Source organism: Gavia stellata, chromosome 2 (assembly GCF_030936135.1).
Source record: "Gavia stellata isolate bGavSte3 chromosome 2, bGavSte3.hap2, whole genome shotgun sequence".
Lineage (NCBI taxonomy): Eukaryota > Metazoa > Chordata > Aves > Gaviiformes > Gaviidae > Gavia > Gavia stellata.
Genome location: NC_082595.1, coordinates 112650291 through 112664716, shown reverse-complemented (window position 1 = coordinate 112664716; position 14426 = coordinate 112650291). Strand labels below are relative to the sequence as shown.

The 14426-nt window shown below is 50.5% G+C and overlaps 1 protein-coding gene across 1 annotated transcript in view; it reads right to left on the bottom strand.

Moving 5' to 3' along the window:
* ASXL2 (ASXL transcriptional regulator 2) overlaps positions 1-11576 on the bottom strand; it is a 118432-nt gene extending 106856 nt beyond the window's left edge. Inside the window, 1 exon segment of the mRNA XM_059833402.1 lies at positions 11520-11576. Coding sequence (XP_059689385.1) covers positions 11520-11576 — 57 coding nt within the window.
* Between the last annotated feature and the right edge of the window lie 2850 nt (positions 11577-14426).

Genomic DNA, 14426 nt, shown 5'->3' with positions numbered 1-14426 from the left:
GGTGTTCAAGCTTCCAACAAGAACCCAGATCTGCAAGTGCAGATGGAAACAGCCGCAAGGAGGTGAGCAGAGACCCTGAAGACCTGTAGCTGCCTTTTAAAGATTTTACATGAGAGAGAAGCAGACTTTTCAAGTGATGGGGGTGTGTTAATACTTTAAAACAGAGATTATCTAGCTCAGTGAGACTGTAATCTTGCTTGAAACCCTTAAACCTTACCATTCAAATGGCAGATAGTCGTTCGCACAACCCACACCAAAACAGTTTCATCTTTTCCTACCCACTGGCTGCTGAAAGATAGTTTAAGGGATGTTATGACAGTACCATGAAACAAACGCTGACTTTTTCACGGCAGGAAGGATGGGATCTAACCTTCAACGGGGGTTAAGGAGAGCCGAATTCATTCTGGCTGATGTAGCGACTGGCACACTTGGGAGAGAGACCGGATTGTGCCATTTAATTTCCACTACAAGGTGCACAAGAAGTTATTCACTGAGCCTCTGCCATGAGAAGAGTTATGTTCACATTACATAAAGACAAAGTAAACGTCAAATTCCGTACTTGCAGAAGTACACTGATATTTAATAAGACTGTATAGGAGAAAGCAGAACTACATTTATACCGCACGTGCTTTTAAAGAAGGACTGCTACAGGAGCCCCTCTCAACGCCCACTTAGTCCCCCGCTGGGTTGGTAAGAAAGAAGGAATGCTGAAGACAGATGCAAGTTAAACACTGGCAGCTAAAGCAGACCAAATACTAACTGCGGTCCCTTTCAGAGCACTTGTGCCATGCACTAAGTACTTGGCTGGAGCCGACTCTGGAGGAATCCTGCTTAAAAGCCTGGGGCTCTCAAGACAACAGTGATTAGCCATTTTCACCTTGCTCTGCGAATTATTTCTGCAGAATTTACTGGAAGGAGTTATAAGAAGGAGTTGTGGCAATGCCCAAATCCAGGCGGGCTTGTTCCAAGCACAGCTCGCGATTCCCGGGCTCTAGAGCTCATGTCCCACGTGACGGCGGAGCAAAGCCCTCAGGTGTATGGGGACCCCATATACCGCTGGACGGACACCTCGGGAACGGGGCAGAAGCCCCACTCGTGCTCCCAGCTACAGCACACAGACTCCATCTGTCTGAAGCATCACCTGCCAGGTTTGCCAAAAGCTTCATGTTTAAAACGCTTTTTAATGAAGAAGTGACCGTCATTTTCCAATATGATCCTGCTGAAGCATCCACCACCTGCCAGAGGGAAACAGCATCAGCGCAGGCAGTGCTCTGCGAGTATTACTGACCATTTACTTGCCGAAGTCTTTTTCGATTGCACAAGCCGCCGCTGCCAGGAAGACCAGCCTGCCGCAGCTTCTCAGCGGCCACAAATCCCCCAACACGCTCCATTTGTGCATCGCGTGCCGGAAAGCACAGGGGAAAAGAGGAGTGAGTGGGTTTTGTTGATCTCGGGGGGACGCTGTATTGGGACAGAGTGCAGACTGAGCTCAGAAAAGGCTTCTGAACAGCAAAACTGCAAGCTGTAAGAGATAATGTTTACTGCTGCGTCTTCTAAGAGGTTTAAGAGCAAATTCAAGTTTCCCCGCGTGGAAAGCGGGGAAGAAAGAATTCTTCCCAGTGGAACACAAATTGCATGACTTGCCAGAAGAATAGGGACATTTTTACGAAGTGATTTTATCAAATCAATCTTGAATTCCGAATCCAGTAAAACACTAGTAAGTGCACTCAGACTCCAGCAGAGCCAGCGCAGTTACCAGAAGGAAAGACAGTGTCCAATATCTATAAAGCCACTGAAGACAGTTTTAGGAGAACATACAGTTACCAGCAATGGCACTGCACTATTTCATGCTCTTAAAAATAAAGTTTTAATCTGTCCCGAAGAGAGAAGTTCAGAATTTCCTGCCCCGAAGTTGCATCACTGCAATGACATGGGCAGGGCTGCCTGGTCAAAGTCACCGTCGTCACATCAGTTTGGCCCAGAGTGAACAAAAACGCATTCAAGCAAGGATTCCTTTGGATGTTCTTATACTACTACAGAACCACATACAACCAAAATATTGTCTATAATACGTTGAGGCAGAGTTCATGCTCACATCAAAGCATTACCAACAGCTGTTGGCCTTAGATTGACTGAGCTCTCTCAGGCTCTCAAGTTTTCAGTTAAATTCACCTGAAGATAAAAGCATATTGAACCTATCGGAGAGCTGGCAAACAGGCCCTAATCCTGTTGCTACTTTTTTTTTTTTAATATATATATACAAACTCAGTGGGAAAAAAAGCAAATTCTTTTAATTTAAAGAAAACTCATTAAGTACGTCACCCATCTGTCTGAATAATTCCATGCCCACTTCCTGAAGCCGCAAAGTCTATAGGTATATATCTGGTTTCAACCAGGCAAATAAATTTACGCTAATTTGAGAAGAATCAGGAAGTTTATCGTGCACATTTATCATCACACCGTACACTTCTAAAGAAGAGTCAACAGTTAACTATTACAAATCAGACTACATTTCAGTATCTAAAAGATACCCAGCTCCAAACCAACTGCCTTAGCAGGGCTGTCATTTCCCCTAAAAGGGAATACGATAAATTCACAGCCGCATCATAAGCATTTAAACAGGTTACACTATGGCTACAACAGACAACCCCGAAATGCGTCTGCAGAACAGCAATCCAAACCACGCTTAGCAACAGAGGACGTTCTACTTTCCTGGTTTGCTCTAAAAGCAGAGGAAGGATGATAAACTTGACCACCCACAGACAGTTCCCTAAGTCCCCAAGCCCTGACGATCGACGTATTAGGGTTCTAGCCGTCACCACAGGAACCCTTGGTACACATCCCAACGCCAACACAAGGCATCAGCTCAGCATTATCAGCCTCTGTACCAGAACCCAAGGACCACCACTGATGCGCGGTAGGCAGTGGAGCTCCGCGGGGCTGTTCAGACCTTGGTGCCTGGCTGTCCAGTCAGTTCAGCATCAACCTCGTCACCTCCTTATCCAGCCTGTGTCTCACCGGCTTGGTCATAAGGATACTACGGGAAAAACCACATCAGAAGCTATGTTAAAGGCAAGGTAAACGCCATCCACTGCTTTGTCCTCCGCCACAGAGCCACCCATCTCACCACCTCGTGCAGCAACAGCTTACCTTTGGTAAATCCACACTGGCTGTCCCCTAAAAACCATTCCTCTCCTACACACACAAGAAAGCAGCTTCCAGGAGTATTTGTTCGCTGCCTCCCCCAGGACCCAAGTAAGGATGACCAGGCCTATTTCCCCACATCCTCCTCCTCGCCCTTTTGAAGATGTGTGACATTTTTCCTCTTCCACTAAACTCACGAGGAGCTTTCCCCAGTCACCACAGCCCTTTAAGGACAATAAAGAATCAACTTGCAATCACGCTGGCCAGTTCCTTCAGCACACCAGGGAAATCTTCCATTTACACAGAAAAGCAGGAAACCATTCTCGTGGCCTGAGGTTGAACTAAACACTTGAACACCAATCCATACATGGCGACAGCAGATCTCGATGGACCGTCTGTGTGACTATCTAGCATCCCAATGTCCCAGGAGGCTGCTCTCCTATTCTCCACGCTGCTCGGGACTTCCAAAATAAGAGGAGTTTCCAGGTATTTAGTAACCTGCAACAGATTTCCACAAGTCCGTGCAAGCCTTTAGCATCCACAACGTCCTGCAAAAGGAAGTTCCGCAGCTTCCATCTCCTCCCACGCTCTCCGCACACGGGGCTGGCACACAGCACTTGCCACCCCTTGGCTTCTGCACTGAAACAGAGTGAACGCTGCATCATTGGAGGGGTTCTCTTTAAAAAAAAATTTGCATAATCTTACTGCCACAACTATCAAGTTATAAGCTCACGTGCTTAGTCCTCCAAATTTTCGTCTCTGCTCAACTCCACAACAGTCATGCTGCTCTACTTCTCCGTAAAGCAGAGTTTTGTAGCATCTGCAGAACATAAGCGACAGCCGTGATTATCCAATTTCTCACATTTTATTTGAAAGCTGTTCAATAACAGTGAAAGTATTTTCAGTATGTCCTACTGAAGCTGCCTCACTCGGGACATGAACTCAGATCAGCCCTCTGAGGAGATCCCGCAGCTGGTTACAGCAGAGATGTTTTAGAGATACAGGAAGAATTAGACCAAATGTCTTGGCTGTTCTTGGCCCTCTATTTTTACTCCTCCGAACAGGTTAAGCTAACCACATAAGCAGAAAATCTGACAATCATAGAAAAAAACTAGACATATCAAGCATCCGCTTCCGGTGTGTTTTAACACTCATTGTAGGCAACAGACGCACACGCACAATTGAACCAAAAAGCCACAGGATGATCTTCAGCATTGGCGTGTTTGGGCAGTAACACCTACCCATCACATCTACATTATTCTAGTTTTACAGCTCTGATCGGGAGAGCACTCACGATGCTGGCTCTCAATTGCCTCCACTTACCGTGCTCCAGCCCACTTTCCGGAGCAGCTGGTGGAGAAGGCAACGGATTCCCTCCGGATGAAGCCAGAGGAGCACCTTTCAGTTCAGAGCACATCCATATGTGACAGGCAGTAGCAAAAGTTCAGCCCTGTGGGTCAGACCAGAGCCACCCCGATGCAAAACCCTGCAGCAGGCAGAGCACTGATATCGACTCCTCCTCGCCACCGATTCCCCTCGCAGGGCGATTTTATCACTCCATGCTTCTTGCTAATGCGAATAGCACTTGGCGCACAAAACTGCAGGCTGTGAATCACAGGTTTTAAACACAAAGTATTTGAATGTCCCTCTTTTTAATAGAAAAAGCTTGCACGACACCCAGAATTCAACTACACCTCAGTAAAAGATGATTCTTCCATTTCTTTAGGACACGAGACAACGTGCTGGTTACTACACAATGGTTAGGTTCATTCTAACCACCTTCTGCAGATGCTGCAAAGACCATATCCGGGAAACAAAACTGGCTTTTGTTCTCAAACATTCTCACTTGGAAAAGCCTTGCACAAAAAAATGCTAGAGACATGCTTGCACGTCTACATTTCTCAGCTGGTTCAGAAGGAGACCACAACTTTTGCAGAAAAGCCATTTCGATGCTCTTGCAGTTTTAGAGACGAGCTCGCTCCAGGAAGTCTGCATGGTCTCTTTAAATCCTTCCATGCTAAAACAAAGTTAACGAGAGACTGAGCAAAAGTGCATCTGAGGTCCGTATTAAAATTAATATCTAAACTGCATTTATTGTTTTAAATAACAATAGAAATAAAGAAAACGCGTTCAAGATCCTTCAGTACCACTGAAGTTCCCTGCAGGAGCACAGGACAAGGTGAACAGTCACCCAAACCTCGGACGCCGAGCTTGCTGTGAGAGGCACTGGCGGGCAGGGCTGCGATGCTCTGCGGCTGGTGGGGATTCCCCGCGTGGCACCGCTGCTCTCCCTTCCCTCTTCCGTGCCGCGCTGCTGAGCTGGGTGCTCCCACATCTGCCCCCACCCTGCTTTGCAGGGGGGAAATAACGCTCCCAGATTTCACCCAGTGCATTGACGCTTTGGGACAGACGGACCCCACTACCCTCAAGCCAAGAGCCAGCCCCCTCAGGTATCCTTTTTTAAAAGTTGTACTGCTAATAATAAAATTAGCCACACCTTAGCACAGCATTGCATCGTCAACCCTGCGGATCAGCTACGAAGCTGGCAAACGAGCTTGCTCGACTCCAGCCAGGGCAAGCACAACCACACATCCAAAGCAGCAGGTCGGCATGTGTGTAACAACTCAGAGGGATTTTGACGCCTTTAAGAGGTTAAAGCTCCTAGCAGGAACACGGGCTAGGGCTTGGAAATTAGTTTTTAAAATGGCAGGCAAGTAACTGGATTAGTGTGATTGGAAGAAGGGCAGATTCTGCAGTCTGACTGTTTGCTACAGCAATTGAAGTGGATTATTCCTCCACCTCGCCCTTTCCAAATTCTATTGCCATATCAGAACAAATTTTTTAAGCCTCCATTGAGGAGGCCTCCATTTGTCTCTACAGATTCCCAAGAGGGATTTAAGGCAACTTTCAGTTCACTAGAAGTTCTAGCATCCAGAAGAGCAGATACCAGTGGATGCAACCTACGCTGGGCCAAAACAGAGGTCACATTTGCAAGAGCAATTGCTGACTTTTACAGTCCTTAAAAAAAATCTTGAAAAAAAAAGCAGGAAAAATACATCCAAGTGCTGTGGTCAATAAGAGATGCGTATGAGTAAGTAGCGAAAACTGCAGTTCTCTATTAACATGTGACAAAGCTTGCGCCAACTTTTCTTCAGTCTTGTGCAGCCACGAGTCTATTTCTCTAGAAACACTGCCAAGGTATTTTCCTGGCTAGCAGACACGTAGATACGTCACGGGGCAGAAAAACGCCGTACAATGGCTTGGTCACCAGAGCAGTGGCTACCCTCCACATGATGCCTGTCCCGCAGAAGTCTCTGCAAAAGCATTTAAAAGATATAACAGACCGACCTTAGCCACCGCTTCTTGTCCTTGGTGGAAACAGGTCCTGTACCTGGACACAGACTGAGAACAGGGAAGGAAGCTGTGATAATACTTAGGGGATTAAAAAAACAAAAACTCCACCAAAAAACCTAACACACAGCAACAAACAGCCCCCTCAAAAAAAGAAACCAAGAAGCCTTACCAGCTTCAACTATCAGTTCATTTCACAAGCTCTGATTAATCATTTAACCTTCTATAGTGCTACCTCGCTAAAAGCGAAAAGCCAGTTCTCAGATTCCCCAGGAAGGGCCTGCTGTGCTCCAAACCATCCTCCAGATTTTTTCCGATTGAGTGATCAGACCTCCGAAGGACTGGTGAAACGAAGAAATCGGTCTCAGATATCACGTGCATTTTGTACCCAGTTAAACCTAGTTCTACTTTTCTCTCAAAACTGCCCCCGATCTGCAAGCACAGTTCAGCTCTGCCGACCTACACATTGAGAAGTGGGAGCCAGGCACTTGAAATATGAAGTAGCAAACAGTAACAGCATCATCTACCAGGCTGATCAGTCCCTCAAGTAAACGTTTTACAAAAGCCTCCGAAGCTCTGTATATTTTTGCAGCAGTCCTGGAACCTCTGCAGATTTTCCAGTTTGTGTATATGGGTGAGCAAACGGACTCAGGTACTTGTCTACAAGTGGGCAACTTCTACAACTTGGATCCTTCCACCTGCTCTTCTGCACACATCTTTTAAGAGAAAGCAGGGAAAAACAGCATCCCTCAGACACCTTACTCCGTCACCCCGCAGAAAATTGCGCCTTAATGAAAAGGACAGCCTTAATAAAGTCAACTTGCAAAAGCATGCCGTTTGTTCCTCGAACAAACAAGCTTTCTACTTGATTTCGCCTTTTGACCTCGCTATGTTACCTTCTGTTTGACACAGCAGATGGGCCCGCGAACACCAGATCAGATCGCATGTTCTGCGCTATCCGTTTCAGGGATGGCCTGTCTTTTCATTTTAATTCTTCAGTTGACACAAGTGATGCAAACAAACCCCTACAGCAAGAGAGAAGCTGAGTTCACCTCCCAAGAGCTGCACAGTAACTGCCAGCATCATGACAGGACTCATACTTCGACATCTACGCCTTCAGAGATGTCCACCGCAACACGTTTGGGCTCTGTCTGCTTTCCCAAGGGCATTCTCGCGCTGGATTTCCACCCTCCAAAGCCAACAAAGTCAGTTTGACCCAACAGGAAATCAGCACGCAGGAAAAAACACGGCTGCAGCAGTTCCCTCTCACAAACAGGTACATAAAAGGCTGCATTTTGTGTTCCTCGAGGAGCCGGCCAAGGAGCATTTACAGAGACCATCTCCAGCCCACATTCACACCGCCCCTACGCCTCGGTACTCAGAGGCTGTACAGCAGAAAACTGTCTTGTCAGATCACACACGGGGACTTGCCATGAAAAACAAACACCAAATTTCTTCAAACTTGGCGCACGACAGCGTACGCTTCCCTCCACGCAAACAAAGCACAAAGACAGCCTGTTTGTGGCTTCTCTCCAGCAACGGGACTTCTCGTCTGGATCTAAACAGGCCACTAACACACCACAACAGCCCGTTCGCCCCAGCGCTCCATCACACAGCAGAAGGAAGATGCACGGAGCATTCGGCTGCGCTCTGGTCCCTCCCTGTTTCGGAAAGCTGCGTCACGAGGACCGTGTTAAACACAAGCAAGAGCAATAGCAACAACTCTGAGACCTGAGCAGTCAAAACAAAGCACAGAACTTCTCTGCTGCACAACCAAAGTCCCATTGCCACACGCAACACGGCGCCCACCCCCTTCAACCACAGCCACTGTGAACATCAGTTCAGCGCTGCAACAATAATGCTTACCCGAATCCGACTAAACCAAGTACTACTGAGTATTTGTTCTCATCCGCCTGCCCCAGCTTAACAGGCATCAGCTACAGTTTTCTGATACTGACCACCGGCCTGCCGCAGCCACACGGTTAAGCTCAGCCACAGCAGGGCTCTGCAAAGGCACCAGCCCGGCTGTCTGCACCATTAGGTTAGTACAAGGTCCCTGGCATAGATCTGCCTGCGAGATTGCAAATCGGACACCAGTTTACGGCACAGTTCAAGAATTAGCACAGGACGGCCCACCAAAGGCAGTGTGAACGTGGTCATCTAGTTCAGAGGACAGAGGCTCAGCGGTACGGATACACATAGATTCTGCGAGGTGGCCTTGGGGCCAGAAAACAAGCCCCAAAACTCGAGTTTACCAGTACAGGTGTAATCTGCCTGTTCTAGTTTTCAGCAGAACAGACAAATCATCTCTTTTCTTTATATGCACTGTCCCATCGGTGTGTCTTTACAGTCCTGTGGTGGAGCAACCAAACTGCATCTGAAGAGTATACTCCAGGTTAGAGACATACACAGCGTATTTTATTCATCTTAAACTTGTGTACTATTATCTTAAACTTGTCTACTATAAAGCATCAGCTTCTTACCTTAATAATGCTTTTAACTTTAACTGCAGGGACACCCAGCCATTGTCCCAAGAAAAGTCACAAGTTAACAGTCATCTGCAGCTGCAAGTTTACTGAATGAGCCAGGAAATAAGAAAAAGGTTGTTTATCAACAGTAACTTCCTCCCTGAATGCACTGCCCGCACGGGGCACCCTTTCCTTACTTCACACTGCAATTCCGCTCCACTTAATACTCCTATACATCTAAGAACAAGCGTAATTTGAATCCCACTGAACCCACTTTATCCATATACCCACCCGAGGTCCTTCCATCCAACAGAAAGGCCACGCTTGTGTCACTTACCGCCTTGTTTCCAGCTAATACTGAACTATTACAACAGATTAAGCTCGTTCAAGTGAATATTACCTTGGTCCTCTCCCCTCCCCACACTCCCATCACCTCCCTTGCACTGGAGGACCCTGATCCCAAATAGCTGGTTAGGAAAACTAAGCCGGCACAAAGCCAGATCAGCACCATAAGGACGATGTTTTTTTGCTGGTTTAGCTCCCTGAACTACGAGCACCAGCGGTGAGGTGACAGAGAGAGCGAGGAAGCAGACAGGGGACAGAATCACTACAGAAACATCAGCTGCGATGACCTCAGGCTGCTCTTCGGGGACCACCGCGGGGCAGTTTGCCAGGACAAGCAGGTCTACAGCCAGCTGCCGCCAAAACCCGCGACCCCAAGCCCCTTCCCCTGCAGCTCCATGCTGGCCTGTGACTGTCGGGGCTCACCGCACCCCACGGCGAGCCAGCTTAGAGAGCTCAGCGAGCGGAGAGCTCACTCCATAAAAAAGCACAGAGGCGCAACACTACGCTGCAAACAAAATGGAAGGTTTCTCAAGCTTGAGGAGAGTCTTACGTTACCTTTCAGGAGCAGGAGAATAGGGTACCTGAGAGCTGCCGCATTTCTTAACGCGGTTTTATAATATACCCTACGAACTCCAACCACCGGCAGCTGAGGAGCCAATACGAGTACACAAGCTAGGACAAGAATCAAAAGACATTATTTCAAACCAAAAACGCAGGGAAACTTTTTGAAGATTGGAGTTGGAGTTTGACCAGAATATTTTAACATTCCCACTGAAGACACAAATAGAAATCTTTGCCAAACCTGCGGTTTTGGCAAGCATTTACTCATCTTTTCCTAGTTTTGGCTGCCTCTGCCATGAATCTAGGTATACAACCCAGGGTAACATGTAACCTTCAGTTTTGACAGTTTTCAGTGCAGCTTTTCTAAATACGTGTTTTAGCCTTTAAGTGGATTCTGGAAGAGATCAGTGGATGAACAGCAGTGCACATAGGCTGAAAAAGATCTGGCCACACTTACACCCTACACTGGAGATTCTTCCACTCTTTCTTCAAAAGAAATTGTTAAAGAAAATACACAAAAGCATATACAGAGAAGTACCAAAGTGTTCACCTGTGGGACAGTATCTTATATTCTTAAAATAGTTAACTGCTTCCTATTTCTTGAAAAAGGAACAGCTATCTTGATGCCTTTCAAACTGTAAATACAAGGTCCAAATAAATTACTATTTATTAAAATAGCGCTTGCAAGCCTCAGCCGCAGATGCCTATTTACATTTGCTTTCCAGCCAGACTTTTCAAGTCCTGTTTTAACAGATACCTCTTTCAGAATGGTTACGAGAGAAGCCAACGCCTCCCCCTCTCCATTAGGCAGATCTGAGTCCCCGTTGCAAGGACAGATCTCGCTGCAAAGACAGAGCTCTCGGCAGCATCTGCTGCACTCTCACACTTCAACACTTCTGCTCAGCTCCTGCAGCTCGCGCTTGTTTACTTTCCTCTCTCTCAGCCTTGTCCCACCCCTCAACTTCCCTTTTCTTTTACCCACCCTCTAACGTGCCTGCCCCACACAGAAACTACGGTAAGTCCATCCTGAAAACAGTACGGTAGCAAAGACTGTCAGAGTGGGAATTGGAAGATAAAAATTCTCCTCTTGGGGTTCACAACTCACTACCTGACCTGAGGCGGTTCAGTAGCTCCTACTGCAACAAGTTCTGCTGCATGAAAGACCGAGGGTACTGAGGAGAACCAGCGTGCATGTCACTTGTTCGCTAATATTATTTACGCCCTCGTTAATCACGGCATTTTGCAAATAAGAAGCGGTAATCCCTCCCCCACAAAGCTCTCCACACAAATTTGCGCCCAGAACCATTAAGCAACCGGAGAACAGGTCAGAAGAAGAAACCTGCCTCAGCAAGCGCACGGCGCCGGGACAGGCTCGCCGGCAGAGCCAGGCCAGCAGCTCGCCCAGGCCGTGCGGCGCCTCACCGCTCCGCACCCCACCGCGGGCAGCCGCGGGCCGAGGCCGCGCCGAGGCCCCCCCCCCCCCCCCGCCGCCACCGGGGCTGCCGGCCGCGCCGGGCTCTGAGCGGGGCCAGGCGCGAGGGGAGCGGCCGTCCCCGCAGGAGGGAGCCCGCATGACCCGGAGCGGCCGGGAGGGCTCTGACCCGCCCCAGCGGCCTCCAGCCGCCCCCCCCCGCCGCAGGCCCCGCGTACCGTCCGGGCGGCCTCTGCCCAGGTCCTGCCCTTCTTCCTGCGGCCCTTCTCCCTCATGTCGGACGCGGCGGGGCGCAGCTAACTCCGAGGTACCCTGGGGGCTCCTTCCGCCCGGGAGGGGGACGCGGGGGAAGCCGGAGCCGGAGCGGGCGGCGGCCCTAAGAGCGGGCGGCCCCGAGCGCGACGGCCCCTGCGCCCGCCGCCGCTGCCATATTGGGATCCTACTGTAAAGGGCCCCGGTCATGTGACCCCGCCCGCGTGACTCCACCTACTGTACGGGCCGCGGCGGGGCGGAGCCGCTGGGCGGAGAGCCCCGCCCCCTAGCCCCGCGCATGCGCGCTCCCCGCCCCGCGGCGGCTGCCAAAGGGCGCGGCCGCCACCCCCCCCCCCCCCGCCCGCCGCCGTCCCGCCTCTCCCCGCTGCGCGCGGCGGCGGCGCCTGAGGGGCGGGTGGCGGCGGTGGGGTCCCCTCAGGGCCGCCCCGCCCTCCCCCGGGGGCACGGCGGCCTCCCCGCCGCCACCAACTGCCACCGCCTCCCCTCCCCACCCCCCGCCGCCACCAACGGCCACCAACGGCCTCCGCCCGCCCCGCCGGCCCTGCCCGCCGCCAGCTGCCCGCCTCGCCCCGGTGCCCGCAGTCAGCAGTCGCCGTGCGGCGGCCGCCAGCCCCCTCACCCCGTGCCCCCTCACCGCCGCTGCTCACGCCGGCCGCCCCGTACCCCCAGGGCCGCCAGGCTCGGCCCCTCACCGGCCGTGGCCTCCTCGGCCCCCTTCCCCGGCCGCCACCCAGCCCTGCACCCCCTTCCCTCCGGTGCTACCGGCGTGCCCCGATCAACCAGGCACCTCGCAGCCAGCCGCCTCCCCGCCCCGACACCGGCACCTGCAGTCAGAGCTACTGTCCCCTCCCTCTGGCATCAAGCTCCCTCGCGCAGTGGCGGGTAACCAGCGCCCCAGCCGCCATCTTCCCTGTTGGCACCTCCACCCCGCACGCGGCCGCTGCCCTGAGCTGCAGCTCCCTTCGCTCCCTCACGCAGTCCGCTGCCCACCATTGCCCACCTTCTCCCTCGCCAACACTATTACCTGCTCCCCTCCACGCGCTGCCACGACAGGCCGGCCCAGCCGCCGGCCGTGCTCCTCCTGCGATGCCGCTCCGTAGGCTCCCGGTCGCCTTTTCAGCACAGCTGTCCCCCCATCCCGCCTCATCCTCCAGACTTGCAATCCACTCCCATCTTCTCTCAACCGAGAGCTACTTCTGCCCTTGGAAGCCCCAGGAGCTCCAGGTGACGCTCCCACCCCATCCAGACTTAGGATTTTATTTCCATCTTCCCTCCTGTTAAAGGAGGGATGTCACTGACCGGATAGAAAAACTAGTTATCACGCTATTGGAAAGCCAGCCCTTGCTGCCTACCTGCAAAGGACGTACGTCTATGCAGCATCTCAAATGGTTGCTCTTTCCGTATCGTGGTTTCATAGAAAAATGAGCAGCTTCTCACAGTGTGCAGCATCATATGTTCCTGTTTCTATGGGAAGAGAATGTGGAAAATCGTAGTATGTGCCTGTGTGGGAAAGCCACCGTCAGTGAATACCGTGCCAGGGACAAAAGAAAGTTAAGGCCCGCGTCCTTAAAAGCATTTGTACACCTTAATTCTCACAGCACCTTCAGTAGGTTGCAAGCTTGTGTACAATGGTTAGACAACGAAGCCAAAACAGAGTAATGGGCATAAATGTATGGCATAAATGGTCGTACAAGACAATGTTGAACTGAGCATCAAGGGAGAGGAGCAAGTTCTCATTATGAAGCAGTCTTTGAAGAAAAATCACTTACTGAGGCTGTGAAAGAGGTAAGCCAATCCGGGATCTAAGATTAAAGACCACTTCTCCACCTCCTAAGTGTGTCTCAATCTGACTCCCAGAATTATAGCTTGCTTCTTTTTCTGAAATGTAATATGGTACATGCTCTAACCCGTGATGTTAGAGCAGCCCTCGGCATTTACGTTGTGAGTCATAAACTCGCAGAGGCGTTGGCTGGAAGAGACATCAGGAGGTCTCTAGTTCAGTCCCACCTAAAGCAGCACTGCCAGCAGCATTAGGTTGGGTGAACTGCGGCTTTGTCTGGCCACGTCCTGAAATCACCCAAGCCTGGAGATTCCCCCACCTGCCCGGGTAACCTGTGCTCACCTACGCCTTCGGGAGGAGTTTTTCCTGCCTTCCAACCTGAACCTCCAAACTGCGGGTTGAGCCACTGCCCCTCGTTACACCCCAGCACCGTGAGCAGTGTGGCTTCACAGCCGTCCTTTAGGTAGCAGTGGGCTGCTCCTAGGTGCCCCCAGAATCACAGAATCACAAAGGTTGGAAAAGACCTGTAAGATCATCAAGTCCAACCATCAACCCAACACCACCATGTCCATTAAACCATGTGCTGCAGTGCCATGTCCACACGTTCCTTGAACACCTCCAGTGATGGTGACTCCACCACCTCCCTGGGCAGCTTATTCCAGTGTCTCACCACTCTGTCAGTAAAGAAATTTTTCCTAATATCCAGCCTGAACCTCCCCTGGTGCAACTTGAGGCCATTTCCTCTTGTCCTGTCCCCCGTTTCAGTACGGGGGGAATGGTAATTTTTCTTCCCATAACCAGCATGCCACTTGTCCGATTTGTGGTGAGGTCGCACTGTCAGCTCATGCTCAACCATCTGACCTTTTTCTCTGGGCTCCTCGTGTCCCCGTGCACCTGGTGAGATGCCTTCATCGTCTCTTGTGGCTTAGCATTGTTATCCGTAACTGCGAACTTGCCAGGGACATGAGTTAGAAAGGGGACTGTGTTAGTGTGCATTCTGCTGTCTGTCTGTACTTCACTCTAGCTTCCAGGGTTCTAAGAAAGAAAAAGTGCACATTTTGGATAAAGTAAA